Source organism: Neovison vison, chromosome 13 (assembly GCF_020171115.1).
Source record: "Neovison vison isolate M4711 chromosome 13, ASM_NN_V1, whole genome shotgun sequence".
NCBI classification, from domain to species: Eukaryota; Metazoa; Chordata; class Mammalia; order Carnivora; family Mustelidae; genus Neogale; species Neogale vison.
Window position 1 is genome coordinate 134,922,846 of NC_058103.1, and position 23,117 is coordinate 134,945,962.

General features: G+C 46.3%; 1 protein-coding gene across 3 annotated transcripts; it reads left to right on the top strand.

The window, feature by feature from the left end:
• LYSMD4 (LysM domain containing 4) lies at positions 1-23,117 on the top strand. 3 transcript variants are annotated; one of them, XM_044230629.1, is made up of 3 exons: positions 1-21; positions 18,003-18,292; positions 20,747-23,117. In XM_044230629.1, the coding sequence occupies exons 2-3, from the start codon at positions 18,011-18,013 to the stop codon at positions 21,356-21,358; spliced, it is 894 nt and encodes a 297-aa protein (XP_044086564.1). In that variant the 5' UTR covers positions 1-21; positions 18,003-18,010; the 3' UTR covers positions 21,359-23,117. The 3 variants fall into 3 exon arrangements, with proteins under 3 accessions (XP_044086564.1, XP_044086563.1, XP_044086562.1); XM_044230628.1 differs by lacking the exon at positions 1-21 and adding an exon at positions 16,740-16,770; XM_044230627.1 differs by lacking the exon at positions 1-21 and adding an exon at positions 16,949-17,339.

Genomic DNA, 23,117 nt, shown 5'->3' on the forward strand with positions numbered 1-23,117 from the left:
GATCATGGGCAGAGCAGTCTGGTAAGGGATGGCACATCCAGCACCAGTTAAATTTCAGATGCTTGGGAGGCCCACACTAGGACAGGGCATTTTCCTTAATGCAGAGAACTCCAAACTCCCATATGTGAATATAGCACCTCTGTTGCCCACAGGACCAGGTAGGATGGTCAGGTGAGCACTTCTGTCTAACAGAGCCAAAAGAATTGCTCCCTCCCCTCCCTGAAGTTTCCCAGAACACTCACCTTTTTCCTAAAAGGGGCTGACATCAGGGTAGAAAAGACTGGAGGAAGTGGAGGCATGGAGGGAGGGGCTTTCTGTACCAGAATATAAGGCTTAACATTTACTTTTTTTTTTTTAGATTTTTAAAATTTATTTCTCTGAGAGAGAGAGCAAGCATGAGCAGGGAAGAGAGAGAGAGAAGCAGGGAGCCCAACATGGGGCTCAATCCCAGGATCCTGGGATCATAACCTGAGCTGAAGGCAGACACTTAACTATCTGAGCCATCCAGCCCCTTACTTTTAGTTGTAATTGGCCACTTCAGAGCCAGGATATTTGGGGCCACTGTCTCCTCTCTCACCTGATGCTGGCCTGAGCTGAGCTTGGCTGTGGGGAAGGCCGGTCACCCTGTTGGTTTTAACTCCTCCTGCTTTTCATCTACAATGCAGACACAAGAAACCAATACAGGGCCTTCTTCAGAGCTCTGTGACCCTTCTGCCCCTCCTTTTGTCCGTGGCAGCCTGATCCAAGCTCGGACTGGGTCTGAGTCTTCTCGGAGCACACAGGACAAACATGCCCGTGCCGTCCGTCTATCTCCACACTCTAGTGAACGGATAGACCCAGCATGGGGTTAGTGGCTGGGGGTCTGCAGTCAGATGTCCAGCTCTGCTGCTGGGGGGGTCAGGCAGGGGACTCCATCCTTCTGATCTCAATTGACTCATCTTGTAACATGGAGATCCCAGTAAGAGCACCTCGTAACAACAGTCTTGGGGGCGGTTATGAGAGTGGAAGAATTTGGTGCTGGCTACCATTGCTGCCAGGTGAACACTGGTGCATTTCACTCTGGGTGTGGGTGGGGTGGGCAAGACCCAACATCTACACTCTTAACACTGGTGCCCAGAGGTGCCTACCCACGGGTATTGCAAGGAAGCTGGAGCATCACCCACTTGAACGTGGGAATGGCCCATTCATCAGTGGGCCATTCATTGCCCAGACTGATGTTGGGCCTGCTTCAGGGCCAGGGACTTGTATCAGGCTATACAAAAAGAAAAGCATGGGTGACTCAGGAAGATAGCCACAGGCCTCCCATCTGACCTTCTCCAGACTGTCACTAGTCACATACCAGTCACCCTTTTAAGAGGCAGAGAGGGAGGGTAGGAAACTCGTGTGTTTCAAGTTAAGTCATGATGTTTGAAAGTTCATATTACCAAAAATTTGCCAAATAGATCCCATTGTGTTTATGACTTTAATGCTCACCAAAGACGGAATTTCAGTTCAGTGGGATGTGGGTGAGCTGTTTCAGAAACAGATCTGTCATAGCTGGCCATCCAACTGGAAGACTATGGAGCCTGACTCTATTTTATACTGTATACAAAAAAAAAAATTCCCGAACAATGAATGATTTAAATATTTACTCCAAAGATACAGATGTAGTGAAAAGAAGGGCCATCTGTACCCCAATGATTATAGCAGCAATGGCCATGGTCGCCAAACTGTGGAAAAAACCAAGATGCCCTTCAATGGATGAATGGATAAGGAAGATGTGGTCCATATACACTATGGAGTATTATGCCTCCATCAGAAAGGATGAATACCCAACTTTCGTTTTGTTTTTAAAGTAATGCAATTCCGGGGTGCCTGGGTGGCTCAGTCAGGTTGAGCATCCAACTCTTGATTTTGGCTCAGGTCCTGATTTCAGGGTGGTGAGATCAAGCCCTGCATCAGGCTCTGCACTCAGTGGTGATTCTCTCTCTCTCTCTCTCCCTCTGTTCCTCCCCCTTCTTGTACTCTTTCTCTCCCTCTCTAAAATAAATAAATAAAATCTTTTTAAAAAGAAGTAATGCAATTCAAATCTTACCACCCAAAATAAATAAAGATCTACATGAAAATTTCTCTGCCAAACAGGCAACCCAGAAGCTATGGGGGGAAAAAAAAGGTCACCCGACTCTCTAAAATTTTTTAAATTTTTAGCTGGCAAAAGGGACCACATACAGATTTGATATACAGACAGCAACTTTGGAAAAAGGGTGTGACATGTTGATGTGCCCACCTTTAAGGCAAAGTGTTTCTATCTACTAGATTGGATCATGTGAAGTTGTTGTTTTTATTGGTGAAATAGTAAAGGAGCAACCATGTCATATAGTTCAACCTGTTACAGTGTGGACAAGAAAAGAAGAGAAACAGACAAACGGGAAAAATTGGTAAAAAGAAGGCATTTGCTGCAGAGCAATCTAATTGCTCCAATTACTCTCCCCCTCTACTGAGGGGGGGGTAGTGATCCCTCTACCCTCCTTCTTATAAACAAAATCCTGTTTTTACTCAGAGTAGTAACTCAGAAACTGAATTTCTAAGCCTCCTCTGCAGTGAGGTTTAGCCAGCTGCCCAAGTTCTCACTTCTATAGGCAAGCAGAAATCCAGAACATCTCCTTACAGGAGTGGAGGAGTGTGCCCTGCCTTTGTGCCTGCCTCTCTTGCTGCTTGGAACTGAAATATGATGCCTGGTGCTCTGGCAGCTGTTCCAGAGAGAGAACAAATTGGAGACCTGGAAGACGTCTGCATCACTGAACAAGTTTGCAAGTCACAATACCAACCTTGCACTTCCTACCTCCAGAACCCTTTCATGGGAGATACACAAACTCCAATTTAAACCTCAGTGATTTGGGGGTTTTCTGCTACCTGCTGCTGAACTGAACCCAATTAACACAGCAATTCCCAGAGCAATACATTCACATGATCAACTTGAGAAAATGTTCTAACCTTTTTATGAGTAGCTAGAAAAACTTACATGAAAGAAACCAACAGATCACTTTATACCCAATAGACTGATTAAAACCAATATAAGTGTTAATATGCATTGTGGGTAAAGGTGCAGGGAAAGGGGCTCTCTGAAGATTGTTGCTGAGATGAGAATTGTTGTGGTCCTTTTTGGAAAGCAACCTGGAAACACCTAGTAAAATTAAACCTATCTTTACTTTTCAATCCAGCCATCCCATTCCTGTGACTCTCTCAGAGTAATCAAAGGACCCATAAGTATGTAAGGTTGTATTTACATGGATGTAAACTGTAGCAGGGTTTATGTTTGAAAAAGAGGAAATAAAGTGAATGCTATCAACAGGTTGAATGAATTATGTTTCGTTCACACCTTGAACAACACTCTCTCAGGTCTGCTTCTCTGAGAGATGAACTCTAAGGCTGAGATTGGCAAATAGGAGGATTATTAGGAAGTGATGTCAGGTGTCACCTTATAAGGAGGCCTCTGCCTACCCTGGAAGAACTGGAGCTTGATGGGTTTTCCAGATGTTCCAGAATTGAGCTCAAGGGACGAGCCTTTGCACCTCTGCGTTAAACCATCATTGGGATGCCTCCTCCCTGGGGACTTAAACTCTGGCAGACGGCAGTCTCCAGAGAAAGACTCAGCTCCGACCCATCAGTGACCAACAATCCTGGCAGCTGGGAGGGTACGTTTTACCATAGCATCCACCACTGTCCACTCTTGGTGTCACTTGGATCCACTTGATTCATGTAGTAAATCCACTTCATCTAGGAACAGCTCCTTCAAGATTCTGGTGGATCTCTTTTTCTGAGATTTTGAAGATGAATCACTTGCTGACCACCAGTGAAGACCTCATCAGTGGTGGTTGGTAGAACACTAGTAGCCTCTGGCATGCTGCCATGCTATAATGTCAATGTCATGGGTGGGGAACCAGCGTGGGGTATTAGTCAGCACAGGCTGCTATAACAATACCTAGTTGATGGTATTTTCATCAACTAGGAGGCTTAAAAATACACATATTTCTCACCATTCTTGGGGCTGGGAAGTCTTAAGATCAACGTGCTTGACCAATTTGGTTCCTGGTGGGAGCCGCCTTCTTGGTTTCTGGACAGATGCCTTCTTTCTGTGTCCTCACCTGGTAAAGAGATAGATTCCTATCCCTTCTTACAAGGGCACTAATCCCGTTCAATCACTTCCCGAAGGCCCCACCTCTAAATACCCTTTTATTGGGGATTAGGTTTCAGCATGTAAATTTTGGGGGGACAAAATCATTCAGTCTATAGCAACTTCTCAGTTCAGAAGATATGGATTACCTTACTCATATTGTGAATTCATTTTGTTGGACTGTTAGAACAAAGCACCACAGACTGGGGGGCTTAAACAACAGAAATTTATCATCTCACAGCTCTGGAAGCTGGAGGTCCAAGATCAAGATGTTCGTAGGGTGATTCTTTCTGAGGGCCATGAGGGAATGTTCTGTTTCAAGCTCTCTCCTTGCCTTGTAAATAACCATATTCTCCCTGTGTCTCTTCACATTGTCTTCCTTCTGTGTCCTCATCTCCCCTTTGTTGTAAGGATACCAGTCATATTAGATTAGGGCCCACCCCTATGACCTCATTTTTAACTTGGTTATCCCTAGAAAGACCTTATTTCCAATTATGAGAATTCAGACTTCAAAGTATATATATTTGGAGAGGGGTGGGAGACACACTTCAACCCACCACATACCTTGTCCATTGGCTGCCACAAAAGGCAGGTAAGGTTGTATAATATGGGCATCCCCCATGCCCCACTATATCATAGACACCCTCCCATAGAGTTATGACTAGGTTAGAGCAGCGTGGTCTTCCCAAGTGAGTCACATTAGCAGAACATTCTAAGTTTTAGATTCTGTTCTAGTTTTTGTTGTCAAAATTGTTGGTGTCATAATTGTTGGGTTTTTACATTTTTGCTTAGTTGCCTATGTTTTTATTGATAATCTAATCCAAAACTCATTGCCAGGCTTTCTTAATACATTCAGACACAGGTGACTTGCCTCCCACACCTCATACACACCCTTCACCACAGCCCTTTCTCCTGTGATAGAATCTCTGTTTCCTGGATGCCCTTTCACTGCTTTTTCTTTTACTCCCTTGTTTTATAGGAGCATATCCTTCAGTAACATCCTAAGAAAAGGCATATGGGAGGTAAATTTTAGAGGATCCTACCTACCCAAAATGCTTTTATTCCATCTTCTCACTTCATGGGTGGTTTGGGTCTAAAAATTCTAGACTGAAAGCCATTTCTCTTCAAAAATTTGAAGACATAGCATAAATGTCTTATTTACAGTGTGATCATGAGAAGCCTGAAGTCGTTCTCATTCCCCATTCTTTCATTTTTTCACTGCCCTTTTGAGGTTTGTAACGTAGTCTTTTTGTAAATTAGGTTCCTGGACCCAATTTCAATGTATAAGGATGGAGGGGGCAAGAGGTGGGGAGCATAGGAGAGGCAGTCCCCACACCAACAAGCAATTCTCAGGATACCAGCTGGGTGCCCTACAATTTAGTTCAACTCTGACACTATCTACCCAGAGATAACATCAGATTCCCCAGGTAAGGCTTCAGTCCTACAAGATTGCTCCCCTCACTTGTAATCCAGGTGCTTCCCTGTGCTTCTGACTGACCAGCTACTCTCACGACTTCCTCCTTGAACTTCAGGTTTCAGTTGCAAGTCCAGTATGTCTGACTGGCTATAGATTAGAGGTTTTGAAGGTTCCCTCCTCAGGTTAATTTGTGGAGTGGCTCACAGAACTCTGAGAAATTTTTTACTTGCTAGATTATCAGTTTATTATAAAAGGATATAACTCAGGAATAGCCAGATGGAAGAGATGTGCATAGGACAAGGTGGAGGAAATGGGCACAGAGCTTTCATTCCCTCTTTCAGCCCACCACTGTCCCCAGATTTCCCCATGTTCACCAACATGGAAGCTCTATGAACCCTCTTCTTTTGGGTTTTATGGAAGCTTTGTTACATAGGTGTGATTGATTAAATCATTGGTCACTGGCTGTTGATTCAATCTCCAGCCCCTCTCCTCTTCCCAGAGGTCAGGAGAAAGGGACTGAAAGTCCTGACCTTGTAGTCACATGGTTGGTTCTCCTGGCAGTCAGGTTCCACCTTTAGGTGCTTTTAAAGTACCCACCTCATTAACATAACAAAAGACACATTTCTCACTCAAAACACTTGAAATATTCTAAGGGTTTAGGAAACTATGAACCAGGAATGGGGTTGAAGACCCCATTGATAATATTTCTTATTATCAATCAAAGTATCACACTTTGCCACCAGTATTTGAAAATGCCTCCAGGAGATTCCTGGATCTATTTTGTCTTTTCAAACTGAATACTCATGTTCTTTATCAAAGGATTTTCTTGAAATGTATTTTTGATGATTTCTTCCCCTCCATTTTCTCTGTCCTTTGTTTATGAAACTGCCATTACTTTGATATTAGACTAGTTTTCTTACATTTTTTCCCTCTTATTTTCCATCTCTGATTTTTTGCTTTACTTTCTGGAAGAATTTCTCAACTTTATATCTAAATTATTTAGTGTTCATTATTTCTGCTTTCATATTTTCAATTTTTTTAAAGTTCTTGTTTGGTTTTAGAGTATTGTTTTTTAAAATAGTATCCTATTCTTGCTTCATAGGTCTGGTATCTTCTTTTATTTCTTTCCTTCTTTCTGTTTCTCTTTTTCTTTACCTCTCTACTTTCCTTCATTCTTTAATATTCCTCTAATATTCTTCTCCCTGTAATGTTTTACCCAAGTTACATTTCCTCTGCATGCTCTGATCACTATCATTCACGTCAGAGACTTTCTTCAGATGTCTGCTAATTGATGATTATCTATGTTCATGTTGAGTGTAAAAGACCCAAAGCCTGCTTGGATGTTGTAAGCCCAGAGTCAACTTGTAGACAAGGAGTGTTACTGTAGGGCAGGTTTCTAGGCCTGGCACCGTTAACATTTTGAGCTGGATAATTCTTTTTTTGGTGTGGGGGGTGGGAGGACAATTCATGTGCAACGTAGGATGCTTAGCTGCATTCATAGTTACCAATAGCTGCCCCCCCACACCAGTCTGTCATTCCTCCCAGCAAGGATGAGTCTGGGGGAGGCAGGAGGGGTGACTCCGGATATCTGGGTGGCATCTTTGTACTGCTGTGAGTGAAGAAGTTGGTTCTCTGCACTGTGGGGATAGATATGTGCTGAATTCTGACTCCTCTGGCAACATGGAATCTTGGGCAATTTTAGTCTATCCACGCTGACATGACAAACACCACACACAGGATGGTCTGAACAGATTTATCTCCTCATAGTTCTGGAAGCTGAAACTCTGAGATCAAGTTGTCAGCAGGACTGGTTTCTCCTGACTTCTCTCTTTGGCTTGGAGATGGCTGTCTTTGTGTGTGTGTGTGTGTATGTGTGTGTGTGTGTGTGTGTGTGTGTGTGAGACCTCACATGGTCTTTCCTTTGTGTACACATCTTTCTCTGTGTGCCCAAATTTCCTCTTCTTATAAGCACACAGGTCAGGTTAGATTAGGATTCATCTTAATGACCTCCTTTCAACTGAATCACCTTTTTAAAGACCTTATATCCAAAGATGGTCACATTCTAAGCCACTAGGGTTTGGGACTTCAATGTACAAATTTAATGGGAGATACAACTCAGCCTGTGACAGGTAGGCTATTCAATTTCCGCAATAACAGTGTCTTTCAAAGGGCATCAGGACAGTTGGAGGTGGCACTGGTCTTGGGCCAGCCTACCCCAAGCCATTCCTTGCTTTCTCTCATTTTGCTTTGTAGGCAGCAGCAGCAAGTCTGCCCCTGGGCTGTACTTCCAGGCTCACAGGTTAGCCCACTTCCTGCTGGCTCAGCCAATGGGAGGTGGCGGCATAGTTTGTAGAGCCCAAGCAGGTGAGAGGCCTGAGCATGCCTCCTCCCTTCCGTCCTGCCTCACAAGGTAGCTCCACAGCATTTCTGTCTCCTCTGAGGTTCCAGCTCCTACTGAAGCCTCCAATGGTTCCCTGGACCCTCATGACCCCACCCCCTTCCTCTGGTCCCAGCCTAGAGGGATGGTGACCACCACCCCCCATTGTGGCTAATCTCTGGGTTCTAATGCCCCCCATTTGCTTATCTATCACCCGTGATCCCAATCCTGGCATGCAGGCCCCTCCAATATAAGTATTCTAACATAAGTATAAGTCTTCTTGGTTAAATCCTGACCGATACAGCAGTACTTTTTCCTGAAAGGATTTGAGGCTGGAAATAATGCTGAAATGGTTAGAGACATGACAAACGTACCCTTCCGGGTTCTAAGCATGGGGTCAACAAGATGTTTACAACTCAATACTGAACACCCACTGTGTACATATGGGATGCATCAGCTGTAAGTCTGTTTTAAGTCTAGAACAGTCTTCCTGAGGGACCAAGACATGCTCCTGTATGTGATCAAATCTTCCGTAGCTTGAGAGTCCCAATGAGTGACATTACCAGAGGTCCCTGCAATTTCACAGATCTGTACCCTGAGCGTCAGTGATACAGAACTTCACCAAAACATCCTTCCAGGCAGCAAACCCTGACAGGCCAACCGGGGCATGGTGAGGAGTCTTCTTTGAGGGATGGTAAGCTGAGGAGCCCAGGGCCCCTCCTTTACCCACCTTGGCTGCCCGTAGCTTCTAGCCTCACTCACTCTCCAGACCCTGGCCCTGGCTGCTACTTCCTGCTTCCAGCACCTGCTCCTGGCCCCTCTGGATGCAGCTTTCACCCTCTACCCCCTGAAATATCACTGGGAGCAGCTTCTTCTTGGACCTTCACCTGGGACAGTGCCCCCAAGCCTTCAGTGAGAGATTCCCCACCTGCTCAGTGGACCCTGGGGCTCCTGGCCCAACACCACCTGTGGGGGAACTTCGGGTCCAAGGGTCCTGGCTGGAGTGTCTGGGAAGGCAGATGGTAGGGAGGCAAAAGGCGTCTCTTTGGCGGTATCCCTGATTCTCTTTATCCCCCAACCCCCAGGCTGTCAACCTCCTGGCCAAGCCAGGACCTGATGATGATGGTCAGGATATTTTCAGTTTACTGGGACGCTTTACAGAACAAGCAAGACAGCCTGCAGATAGGACAGGCTCCAGACAGGCTCTCAGGCACCCTCAGGCTGTGCCATCCAATAGGAACATAAGTGAACCAGATGTAATTTTAAAACTTCTTGTGGCCACATTAAAAAAGAGCCAAAAGAAAAGGTAAAATTGATTTTAATAATGTTTTCTGGAACCTACTATATCTAAAATAGTATTGTTTTAGCAGGCAATTCTTTTTTTTATTTAAATTCAATTAGACAACATATAGTGTGCATCATGAGTTCAGATGCAGTGTTCAATAATTCATCAGTTGTGTGTAACACCCAGTGCTCATCACATCACGTGATGCCCTCCTTAATGCCCATCACCCAGTTACCCCATCCCCCCCTCACCTGCCTTCCCTCCAGCAACCCTTGGTTTGTTTCCCAGAGTCAAGAGTCTCCCATGGTTTGTCTCCCTCTCTGATTTCTTCCCATTCAGTTTTCCCTCCCTCCCCGCATGATCCTCTGTGCTATTTCTTATATTCCGCATATGAGTGAAACCATATGATAATTGTCTTTCTCTGACTGACTTATTTCCCTTAGCCTAATCCCTCCAGTTCCATCCACGTCGATATAAATGGCAGGCAGTCATCCTTTCTGACGGCTGAGTAATAGTCCATTATATATACACGAACCACTTCTTCTTTATCCATTCATCTGTTGAAGGACATCTTGGTTCCTCCCACAGTCTGGCTATTGTGGACATTGCTGCTATGAACATTCGGGTGCAGGTAACCAGGAAATTCTTATAAAAATTATAAAATATCTGTTCCCTGCACAATTCCAGGGGATTGGGAGGAGATGGGGACCATAGAGGTGTTGCATCAGACTTCCTGAACCTGGGCATAATTCCCAGGTACGCCCAGGGAAGCCAGAGCTGAGCTTGAAGGTTGGCACAGGAATAAGCAAGGGAATTAGGAAGTTGGCCAGAGGGGCTGGGCGGAGAGAGGTGGCTGAGGTTTTGCTCCCAAGAGGGACAAAATGGAGGTAACATGTGTCTATGAAGACTTGAAACCCTGCTGCATACACCAAAGTCTTGTGGGTGTAGCTCTTCAGGGAAACCCAAATTGGACACTGAGGTCCCCACCAAGGTGGCAATGACAGAGCAGCCCCAGCCTCCAAGTGGGTAGGGGAACACAGGCAGAAGTCAGCCAGGGATGACCTGTGAGCACCATGGGGATCACCTGGGACCATGGACCAGCCACCGAGCGGGTCTGAAGGGTGGTGACCCGCACTGGTGCTGCCCAGGACAGCTTGCCTGGCTCATCGGGCTCCTCTTCTGGGGCGACTCCTCATAGCTTGGCCCAGGGGAAAACTGACTCCGAAACAAATAAAACCCCTGACCAATGAGCTTAAAATTCACTTGAGAAACCTGTCCCTAAATTAGAGCAGATCTGAGCCTCACAAACTGCCTCCAGCGACCTAAGTTAGGGTGGGAATGCATAATTTAAAGAAAAATGGACTTTTATCCCTTTATGGTTTCCTCTGTCAAAACCATGTTCCCCGAATGTTCACTGTATGCCAAGCACCTGGCGAATAGCAGGACCAATTTTAGATGTCGTCTCATAGACCAGAAAACTGCGGCTCGCAGAGGTGGTGGAATTCTCCTACAGGTCCTAAGGGCTGGATTCTGAGCTGGACATTGGAAGGGGTCTAGTTCAGGGGCAGGGCATTTGGCTGCAACAAAGTTAGACAGTTGGCCCCAGCACATGGGGACGTTAACCACTGTCCCCATGCCACCGCCTCATAACCGGAGAAAATGTGTGTGGCAGAGACAAGCTCAGAAATGGAAGCACAGGAGATCCCGGGTGGCTCAGTCGGTTAAGTGTCTGCCTTCCGCTCAGGTCATGATCCCACGGTCCTGGGATGGAGCCCCGCATCGGGCTCTCTGCTTGACACTCCCCCTGCTTGCGCTCTCTCTCGCTCTCTGACAAATAAATAAAATATTTTTTAAAATAAAAATAAAAAAGGAAGCACACATAAATAAGGCAGTTAAGCCCCCCAGGAAAAACCATTATGAGCCTTCTGCCTTATAACCTTAGATGTGTGTGGGGTGATACACATCCCTTTCTCTGATTTCTAGAGATTTTAAAGAATTCATTTGTTTATTTGACAGAGAGACACAGCGAGAGAGGGAACCCAAGCAGGGGAAGTGGGAGAGGAAGAAGCAGGCTGAGCAGAGAGCCAGATGCGGGGGCTTGCTCAGGACCCTGGGATCATGACCTGAGCCTAAGGCAGACGCTTAATGCCTGAGCCACCCAGGCACCCCTGATTTCTAGGGATTTTTAAAACACTGCTTGTCATTCTTAAATATCCTTTCATGTGAATATGCATCTTACACAAGAGGGCTTTATTTTATTTCATAAATGAGCTATATAAATTCCACTGAATCCCCTCTTGTTGGACATTGTGGGGGGTTTTCTATCTCTCACAATTAAGAACAGCCTTGAAACAAATCTTGTTACATGTCCTACTTATTTCTTTGGGAAATTCCTAAACGTGGGAGACATGATCAAAGCACATGCGCAATGTAAACGTTATTGCTACATAATGTTACAAATGTCCCAATTGAAACTCCCATCAACAAGGCCTGACAGTACCCTTTCCCCACCTGTGCAACACATGCTGTATAATCCTTTCAGAGCTGACTTTTTCCAGCTTCTTATAGCTATTTGAATTTATCAGAATTTCCATTGATTTGACCATCTGTCAAGCTAATACCTTTTTTCTGTATGTATTTCTCTAATGAACTATTTGCATCATTTGGCCAATTTTTCTTTTGTCTTTCTTTCTTTCTTTCGTTCTTTCTTTTTAAGATTTTATTTATTTGACAGACAGAGATCACAAGTAGGCAGAGAGGCAGGCGGGGGTGGGGGGGAAGCAGGCTCCCCGCTGAGCAGAGAGCCTAATGCGGGACTCGATCCAGGACCCTGGGATCATGACCTGATCTGAAGGCAGACGCTTAACCTACTGAGTCACCCATGCACCCTCTAGCCAGTTTTTCTATGGAGTGTTTGGTTTTTTTTTTTTTTTTTCTCTCTCTCTCTCTCTTTTCTTATTGAGGTCTGAATGCCTTTTATATATTAAGGATATTAACATATCAAAGATAGCAAAATTTTTACCCAGTTTGTTCTATGCTCTTTAACTTCTTAATGATTGTTTTTTCCTGTGCTAAATGCAATATATTTTTTAAACCTTCTTTTTTCTTTTTCCCCTACCACACTCCCATGAACAACTAGAGCTGCCTTGGGTAACTACACACAGAGGTCTAACAACTGTCTTGGCCTCTGTGATTAACTAGCAGCATTTGCCAAGGTGTGGGCAGGGAGCCTTTGCCTTGAAAACTGCTACAGAGAGGTAGAGGATGTGTCCAAACTGTGGAAAGGGAAGGCATGTTCCTAATAGTTGTGCCAAGACAAGAGACATAGACTGAAAATGTTCCAGGCAGAAGGGATGTAGGGCCATCTCAGGTATAGGGAACAGTACCATACAGGAGGTGACCATGGCCCAGAAGACTTCCAGATGGCCACCTTCTCATGGCATCTTCACGTGGTCTTTCCTCTGAGGCTGAGCAGGGAAAGAGAGAGTGAAAGCAAGCCCTCTGCTGTCACTTCTTCTACATCTTGAAAGGATACTAATTCTACTGGACCAGGACCGCACTCTTATGACCTCACTTAACCTTAATCACCTCCTTGTAGCCCCTCTGTCACATTAGGGGTTAGGATTTCAACATATGAATTTAGTGGGGACACAGTTCAGTTCATAGCAGGCTGACACAGGGGCGAGGGTGCTCTAGGTTTGGTGGGAGTCAGAGGAGCCTCTGAGTAGGCTTGTTGGCTTGTGGAGGTTTGATGGCAGCTTTCTCAGCACTGAAGTGATGGGACTGTCCTTGGCGGATGTGACCCTAACATTCTTCAGACGATGAGTCATGTTGCTCCAACACCTCTCTGACCTCACCTGAGCCCAAGGAACTGCATCTCAGCCAGCCTAGCCAATGGCCTGGAGAGAAGACTAGGGTATGTTTCTGAAGGAACTGTTCACCAAGTTTTAGCGGGCGTCCTGGCTGAGCTGGGCCAGTGGAGAAAGCAAAGCTGAGCTCTGCTCAGGGGCTTTTATAAGACTGTGGGCTTTTGTAGTCTGTCTGAGGTTGGATTCTGCCTCTTATACTGACTAGCTATGGCATCGAGGACAAATAATTTAATCTCTGTGCCCAGGTATCTAAGTTAGGAATTACAATAGCTGCTATTAACGGGAATCTCAACCTGTTAAACAATGGGGACATTTAATTCTTCTCTGTTCACTTTCCATCTTTCTGCTTTGCCATCCTTAGCACTTGGATTCCACCTCCAAAGCTGCCTCATGTCCAAGAGGAGTTGCAGGTGCTCTAGCCATCACATCTTCATTCCATGCATCAGGAGGGAGAATAAGCAGAACACACACATATTTTATAGAGCTTTTCCAGATGTCTGCCTTTTAAACATTTTTTAAGTTCCACCGACATTTTCCTCTTAGATTGTCGGGAACTTATTCACAGGGATACAACCCATTGCAAGGAAGACTGGGAAGTATAGTCTCAGCTTGGCACATTGCTGCCCCAGATAATATTGGGGTTCTTTTCCAAAGTGAAAGTTTCAAATGGATATTGGGTAGGCATCTTGCAACTTCTGTTACACTCAGTTTTTCTGTCTGCAATTTGGGGGTTATGACAATACCTATCTCCCAGGAGTATTGTGTTGCCTTGTGCCCTATATAGACTTTATCTATGTTACCTAACTTTTGTCTATCAAGAGAGAATGAAGTGGAAAAGGAAAATGATGTTGGCACTGGTATGAAGATAGTTTTGACCTAACAGACCCAATGAAAAGGACAAGATTTACTGACACCCTGTGCTCCTGGAAAACAGTGAGGGTTAAGACCTCCCCATCCCCGGGTACCTGGGTGGTTCAGTGGGTTAAAGCTTCTCTCTCTGTCTGCCTCTCTGACTACTTGTGATCTCTCTGTTAAATAAATAAAATCTTTGGGGGAAAAAAAAAAAGACCTCCCCATCCCTACCCATCCACTCTGTTCTGGAAAATGACTTATTGCAAAGAACCCCCCTTCCTTCCCCGTATGACTTAAATAAGACTCAGGGATGCCCTCCTTGTTTACCTATGACAAGGCCAGACACAAACCCTCAAAATACTCTTTCTCTGCCTCATGAATGGTTAGCTGAGCCTCTTGCCCCACTGATCAGTCAGAACAAAATGCTTGTTAACCAGCATTCCATGGAGCCGCTCTTCTTCATCTAGGCCCCTGAATGGACTTCAGTCCAGCCTCAGCCTGAGGCAGCATACAGTCCCTCTTGAGAATAGCTGGCCTCGGTAGAACGTTCTCGTATCTGTTATCCAATTCTGCCACCCTTTTGTCCTATTTCCCCACACCTGGTTCTTTTTTTTTTTTTTTAAAGATTTTATTTATTTATTTGACAGAGAGAAATCACAAGTAGATGGAGAGGCAGGCAGAGAGAGAGAAGGAAGCAGGCTCCCTGCTGAGCAGAGAGCCCGATGCGGGACTCGATCCCAGGACCCTGAGATCACGACCTGAGCCGAAGGCAGCGGCTTAACCCACTGAGCCACCCAGGCGCCCCCCCACACCTGGTTCTTTTTAGCCTTACTTACTCCTCTCTATAAAAGAAAAGCCCTTTCTGCCCAACTCTTTTTTTATTTTTAAACATTTATTTATTTATTTGACAGAGAGAGAGAGAGAGAGAGAGAGAAATCACAAGTAGGCAGAGAGGCAGACAGAGAGAGAGGGGGAAGCAGGCTCCCCGCAGAGCAGAGAGCCTGATGCAGGGTTCTATCCCAGGACCCTGAGATCATGACCTGAGCCGAAGGCAGAGGTTTAACCCACAGAGCCACCCAGGTGCCCCTGAGCCCAACTCTTAAGGTGCTTGCAGACCTCATAGACAGAGGGTTCTCCTCATGGCAAATCTTTTTCTTCATCTGCAATAATCTTTTTGAATAAAATCTCTCCTTAATCTGGATTTGTTTTTTATTGGACATGCTGAATGAAAGATCAGAGAGTGGCTAAATAATCAAAAATTAATTCAGCTTTGCAGATTCTGATCTGACTCCTCTTCCTTTTAATCACATTCTTAAATTCTGATGTCTAGACTTGTCAAATACACCAGGCCATGACCAAGCCCTTTGGTCCAGGAGGACAGCTGTGGCTGACAGATGGGCTTTTGGAGTCAGACATATTAGGATTTGGACTTTAATGCTGCCACTTCCTCTGTACCCTGGGTCAGGTCACTTAATGTTTTGCCTGTTGAGCCACTATTTACTGAGTATAGGCTTTGAATTGGCAGAGGTTGTGGTGAGCAAAACAGACGATAATTAGGGACAGGTGGATTCTGGCAATAAAACAAGTCCATCAAATGAGAAGTGGGAAGAAGAAACAGAATGTCCTGACAGAGCATGGAGGGAGCATCTAGGTATATGGACTGAGAAAGGGACTTATCTGAGGCCTGGGGGTCAGAAGGTCCAGCCATGCCAGCAGCTGAGAGAAGTATGTTCCTATGAAGGGCCAGGTGTGGGAGAGCTGGGTGTTTAAAAGCCAGAAAAAAGGGGAGAGTGGATAAAAGGAGTGAGTAAATGGCAGAGAATGCCCTGGCCTTTGTCCGCCAAGATAAAGAATTCAACTTTGATTTTAAGTAGGATTGAGAGCCATAAAAGGGAGAGATCTTACTGTTTTAATCTTTTTGCTTTGTGGTTTAATTTGGTAACTACTGAGATGTCATCCCCCCCCATTAACCATTCGCATACTTTGGTGGATTGTCAGCTCATGCGCCCCACCCACTGGGCTGTTAGTGACTTTCTCGTTAATTCGATGAGGTTTGTTTCAATTAAGGATTTTAATCTTTTGCGGTGTTTGTTGCATTTATTTTCCCCTGGTTACGGTTTGCTTTTTAATTTTGGTTTCTTTTTGGGCGTGGACCTTTTAATCCTTTGTACTTTAGTGTGTTAGAGTGTTCCCCTACCACTATTAAGCTTAAGGAGTCCCCCGCCATCGACGTTGGGTGAATTATGTTGCTTGTGGTCCGTGTTGTCGTGGTTCCATGGTTTACACTGGGAATTTTTCCATCTTCGTGTGCGGAGAGGAACAAACTCATCCTGCGGTGGTAAGGGCTCAGGATGTGGAGACCCCTGGGTCCCAGCGGGACGCCTCAGCAGGTGGCCCCCACTCTCCTAGGAATCTGCCCCCTCGTTACACAATTGACACAGAGGGCGGGGCTAAAGGCCTCTTGTAGAGGTGAGAAAGCTGAGGATCCGCAGAGAGCTGGCAATCAGTGGTAAGCCTACAGCCGAAGCAAAAACTGCAGCTGGGATGAGCTGGTGCCGCGGTGGCAGGCCGGGGGGCGGGGCGAAGGGAGGAGCGGTCGGGGAACTGGAGCCCCTCCCCGACCCCGCCCCTCCCCGGCCCCGCCCCCGGCCGCGTTTCCTGCACTGACTTCGGCACAGCCCGGCTCATTCCAGAGCGCCCCAGCGCTGATTTCATTGGCTGCCTCGCTGTCCCCGCCCCCTGGAGACCTGCTGATTTTCGGGCCCAATCAGCAGGCGCGGCGGCGGCGGCGAGTCTCGGAGGATCCCGGGCGCTGAGGTACCGGGGCTGGCAGGAGGGGCCGCGGTGCTGGAAGGGGGAGCGCGTGGGCCCTCAGCGGCGCCGCGGCTCAGGGGGGTGAGCCGCCCTCCTGCTTCCGGAGGGGCGGCGACCGCCACCGTCTGCGGCTGGCCGGAGGTGGTTGGGGTGGAGGGCAGAGGTCGGAGGTCGTGCCTGTGTGGAATGTTGGGGTCCCGCCCATTTAAGCCCAGGAGCGGGCCGCGCCCCGTTTTCTTTTCGTCAGCGCCTGTGTGGGGACCGCCCTCTTTGCACGGAAAGGGCTCAGAGGGAAACTGAGGCCTTGGAGCCGCCGGGGTCCCTGACGGGCCTTGAGCTCTGACGGGGAGAGCCGCCGCCGCCGCCTCCCTTCTCCGAGCCGGCGGGTCCGTAGGGCGCGGGCAGGAGGCGGTGGGCGGCACGGTCGCGCCAGGGGGCCCTGGCTGTCCCCGAAGGCACCGCTCCCCTGGGCTCCGAAGGGCCCCACGCCGACAGGTCCGAGGCTGTCATTCCCCGCATTTGAGCTCTCGTTTCTGGAACCTCGCTCGGACCGTTCCGAGAGGGGAAAGCAGGTGGTGTGGCTTTTGCACTTGGCGGGAGGTGAAAATAAAAACCAGGCGTGGGATGTAATGAAGGCAAGGGCAGCTGTGAGAAACTGGACGAATTTCGTAGTTCTACAGGAATTTTCTGCCCATCTTGGCCCACATACAACGTAATTCAAGCCTTCGGTATTGGAAATCAAAGTCTTTTATTCTCATAGTTCTCATAAGCAAGTGCCCTTAGTCTTGACCTTCTTGGCGAGGGGACTCTGGAGTGTGTAAAGTACTGAACCAGAATTGTTCTGTACAAAATTTCCGAGTTAGGATCCTCAAAGCAAGCAAGCTGCAACAGCCCTTCCCTCTCTTTGCAAGGGTCCCAGCAGCGTCTTTACCCCTGAGACCAAAAAGAGAAATTTCTTTATCTGCGTGGGTTTTGGGAGGCACCCCCAAATAAGGGGGAAAGGAGGGATTCTTTCGTTCTCTATACAAAAGGGATGCGATTAAGGGGGAAAATGCTATTTTTTACACACCTGCCTCTCAATCCATCTCAGCGTACAACACATTGTTTTTTGTACTGATGGTGTCTCTGCAATGATCAGGGAAAAGCATAATCTCTAACAAGACACTTCTCTTTAATGTAGCCGCAGAGGAATGAATGTGCCTTATGTGGAATTAACCATGGGGTTTGGTTTTCAGTTAAGAAAATGAGGCAGAAGGAAGTGTTAACCAAGACCTTCCAAGGCCCAGCCATTGTCTGTAGGACTCCAACCAGCCACGTTTACATGTTTGAGAACAGTGGTGGGGACTCGGGGGACTCCTCTGAGGAAGAGTCCCACCGCGTGGCTCTGCGGCCCCGGGGCAAGGAGCGCCAGAAGAAGGGTGCCCACCACCCTCACCAGCCAGGAGCAGGGGACGTGGTGCTGCTGCAGCGGGAGCTGGCCCAGGAGGACAGCCTCAACAAGCTCGCTCTTCAGTATGGCTGCAAAGTAAGAAACCCCGCAGGTGAAGGTGCCATCTGTCCCTCGGCTCCTGCGTGCTCAGAGGAACAGAGCAATGCCCTGAAGGGTGGAGGCCGTTGCTGCCCCTTCCTGACCCCCCAGAGGTGGTTTGGAGAGGCCTCTTGTAGCCGGAAGGGACTCCCCAATCTAGCCAGAGATGGAAGGCAGGTGGGAGTACTTTCAATTCTGAACCTTGAGATCATGAAAAGTGAGGGTTAGGAATCTCACGTGTTGGAGCAGTTCCCTCTCTGCAAAGTACTTCTCTCCCTGTCCCTCCAAACTGAATTTCGGAAACTTTTATTATTATTATTATTTTTTAAGTAGGCTCCACACCCACTGTGGAGACCAGTGGGGGGGCTTGAACTCAAAATCCTGAGATCAAGACCTGGGCTGAGATCAGGAGCCAGATGCTTAGGGGCACCTGGGTGGCTCAGTCAGTTAGGGCCCTACCTTCAGCGCAGGTCATGATCCCAGGGTCCTGGGATCGAGCCCCAGCAGGGATCTGCTGCTTCCTCTCCCTCTACCCTTCCCCCTGGCTTGTGCTTTCTGTCTTTCTCTCAAATAAATAAAATCTTAAAAAAAAAAAAAAAAAGTCAGATGCTCAGGTAACTGAGCCACCCAGATGTCCCCCCCTTCCTCCCCCACCTTTTTTTTTTTTTTTTTTCAAGCACATTTTGTTTAAGACCTACTAAGGCCAAAGATGCCAGCAGAATTTATCCAAGATTTGTTTGGTAGGCTTGCTTTTTTAGCTGCTTCACTTTTTCTGACCCTTTCTTGTTGCTTATAGCTTATTTGGTCAAGTTTTATGTCCTCTCTTAGAACTGCATGATCTAGCCTTTGTACGCTGTGTATCTATATAACCCTGTTTCTCTCTTTAATTATGTTTTTAGCATTCAGAGTGATTAACATGGCAAAGTAAGTAGGAAAGTATTTATAGAATTGCTGCATTTTCTCCTAGATTGAAACGATTTATTTCATTTCGCTAATGACACTGTTAGAACTTTCTGTGGCCTTCCCTAAGGCTATCTAACCAATATATTTTAGAAACCTTTTCCTCCTTAGTTTCTGGTCATTTATCTAACAAGGTTCAAATGGTTAAACACATTGTATAGGATGCTGTATTTCCCAGAAGAAATAAACAGGCTGGTCTGTAGGGACTTACTGTGGTCTCTCAGTTGTACTGAGATTTTTCTGTAGGCATACTGTGTGGTTTATGGAACATGGGCTGAAAATGAATCCAACCCCACACTGAGTGGATGCAGTGGGCTTCTTGGAATACTGATGTCTAATAAATCTGTGAAGATGTTACATATAATGCTTCCAAAAAGCAATCAATTTTCCAATTTAAAGTAAATATAAATTTGGTATTAATTCACTAAGGGCAAAGACAAACAGGTCTCAAGCATCTTATGGTTTAGTTTCCAGGTGTGATCTGTTAAAAATATCTGCCACCTCAATTCAATTAGATGATAAAAACAGTTGCTCAATAAGTGAAATAATAGAGATGATTGATTTGAATTAGGTGTTATCTAAAGGTCTGTGGCTATATTTACACTCTAGTTAGTGGGCTTATGGAGTCAAATATTAAGGTCCACCTCTAATGCTTTCAAGTTAAGTTCAAACATTAGCTTGAGGGAGGGTTTCTCTTTGACTTAACGGTCTGCACCACCCCTCCCTTAAGATTCGACTGTGGAAGGAGTTTGTCCCGAACTTTGTAAAACTCATAGTGCTGTTCCTTTCTCTTCCAGTCCTAAAATTGCAACAGATTTCAGTCCATACTTTCTAGCTTGATTCATGATTTTCTATATGTTTCTAATTCTCACAAGTGTGTGAAATCTTCAAAGTGTATTACCCCTAGGTCCCTTTATTTAGAAAATAAATTTATATGCCATACAGCACTTCTGGGCAAGAAAACATGGTAGAATCATGAGGACATACCTCTTTAAGTATTATAACAGTTAAAATGAGTGTGGAGCTGGCTGAGGCTTTGTGTTTGGGGATCCCTAATATAATCAGCTACTGAATTGGGTTCTGATGTGGGAGGGAAGTCAGCCAGATGGGGGCACTGTTGCCTCAAAAATTAGAAGAAGTAGAAAGGGATATAAGCTTTTTAAGTTGCCATGGTTGGGTTTCACCTAAAAACATTTTGTTGTGGTCACACTTTGAATTAGCAAGAGATTCTTCCAAAACTGATCTTGTGTTTTTCAAACTTGTAAATCTGTATGGAAACGTGATGATTAAGCTATACATTCAGGCTGAGTTAAAGCCAAAAAACAGTTTTATTCAGCCTAAACTAATTTTGTGCCTAGGTGTGGTTTTCCAATATTCATCAGATTCTTAAGCGGGGTGGGCTTGGATCCTCTTCCAGAAAGAGCTACTTTTTGGATATTCATTCTAAGGAGTTTACGTGTTTTGTGCTGTTTGTCTTCGTGGCTTCCCTAGGTCGCAGATATCAAGAAAGTCAACAACTTCATCAGAGAACAAGACTTATATGCTTTGAAATCTATTAAGATTCCAGTGAAAAATCATGGGATCCTTACAGAGACCCACAAAGAACTCAGACCCCTCCTGAGCTCATCCTCCGAGACCAGAGTGACCTTCGAGGAGCAGCTAGACCCAGATAGAGCAGCTGTAGGTGCCGGTGCCCTCTCCAGCCCACTAACGGATTTCTTTAAGGGCATTGACCAGAATATTGAGCGCGCGGTGCATTCAGAAATCTTTTTAAATGAAAGTTACTCGGCAGAGATCTCCAATCAGCCGCCGCTGCCGACTTCTCCAAAGACCCCCACGAACGGTGCCGACTGTGGAATTCAGTGGTGGAATGCCGTTTTTATCATGCTTCTAATTGGGATTGTTTTACCAGTGTTTTATTTGGTCTATTTTAAAATACAAGCTACTGGCGAGATCCCCAGTAGCTTGAACACAACTGCTGTCCCCAATGGCTCAATGAGCGTGAGTGCAGTTCCAGGGCAAGCCCCCAGATTAGCAGTTCCAGTGCCAACTGTCCCCTCTGCAGACAGCCAGTTCAGTCCAACCACCCGGGCAGGGAACTAGCTCTTGTTTCTAAAGAATCAGGCCAGTGTTAGCATTTGGCCTCTTAATGTGGATCACCTGACATCGGTCATATCCTAGGGTGCTGCCTTTCCTTTTCTATGACCTACGGACATGTCTCAGAAGCCACCGTTGTATTCTCCAGAACATTTGACCCTGGGGAATAGGCTGAGCACCCCCCTGCCATCCCCCTACATCCAGAGGTACAGTAAGAGACATTTGCATGTGACACATGCCATTTCTTGAAGATATATAGTGGACTGGCACTGCATGGGCCCCCAAGTTGGAAGTGTTTGGAAGTTGAGGAGCAGCATTGGACCTTCACTGTGGGAGCCTCTGAGGTCAGCTTTGGTCACTTTGCTGTTTGCAGTGTCCTCTGCCCTCTACCATGACATGTGGTGCTCTTTGTCTCCCTGGCAAAGGTGCTGTCCAGCAGTGGTGAATATCACCCTGTTTTGGAGTATGACCGAATTATAATTAGCCCTATTTCATATTTGTCCCACCAGTTAGCCTTTTTGAGGCAACATCACTTCTAGGATCAAAAAAGTCCTGAATCCGAATTGCTCTAATACTGAGTAAATGGCAGGTGTGTACCTTGTACTTCTAGAACTACTTAGGGGTACACAGGCCTGCTTTAAGCTGCTGCATGGTATGGCCAGCACTTCCTGGCTAGATCATTTGGAGCTTTTGCTCAGCTTCTTCTGAAGAGCATCCCCACTGCGGTGGCTAATCAGATTACCCAAGTTAGCATTCCTGGGAAGAATTCGTGCTGCCCAGTGCCTAGAGCTGAGCAGGTGCAGAGAGAAAGAGGAGTGCCTATTGCCAAGGTCTCAACACGTGACACGTCTAAGGCCGAACAGTCACCAGTCTGGCATTTCTGATAGCAGCAGCCCCTGAAGTTACCTGGAAGGGAGATACAGGGAGAACGGGCGTGCTTCCTGCTGCTTTCCTGGCTCTAATCTTGGGAAGTCTAGAGTCGTTGCCCCAGAATCGGGCTCAGTGTTTTTCTTTGGCTAAATACACTTTATATAGTGTAGCTCATAATGTTAAAAGACCAAACCACAAGCTCCCATCAGCCAGAGGTTTTCCCGTCTACGCAGCAGGTGTCTGCTGCAACATGCTGGAGGCTCAAGGGAGGCCTGGGTCAGCCTCAGGCCTTGCAGGTGGAGCAGGGGTTCACGAGGTGAGGGTGAAGGCCTATTTGGCTGGAGCCCATCTTGGTCCCATGGAAGAGTGGAAACGGGCTTACATGGTTCGGAGGAGCCTGCCTTCAGGGAGGAAGACTGCACAAATGCTGAGCTTGGAGCTGGTTTATGTCCCTGGACACAGCAGGCCTAGAGATGAACTGGGAAGATTTCTTCAAGTAAGAGGAAGGGAGTGTGGTAGCAGGAGTGCTTGAAATGGGCTTCTTCTCATTTTTCTCTTCTCAGCTGTGTGGGGAGCGATTTGCCCTGGGTTCAATTAGTAAACTTCAAGTATCGTAAGAAGTAAATCCTTTCTTCAAAACCAAAATGGTCTTCAGGATAAAATGAACTTGTGGATCTTTGCTACAGGAACTGCTTTGATCGTGTGAATGTTTCTCCAGCCAGAAGTGTGCGCTCACTGGGCCCCTGGAGGCCGCAGGTTTTTCTAATGTGTCATTAACTTCACCAGGCAGAGCCTAGAGACCCACGGGGAAATGGCTTTTGCCAGGCAAAGAATAAATAGATGTATCTCTTACTTTTAAAATATGGAATAAAATAATTTCTTCTGTGAAGGAAAA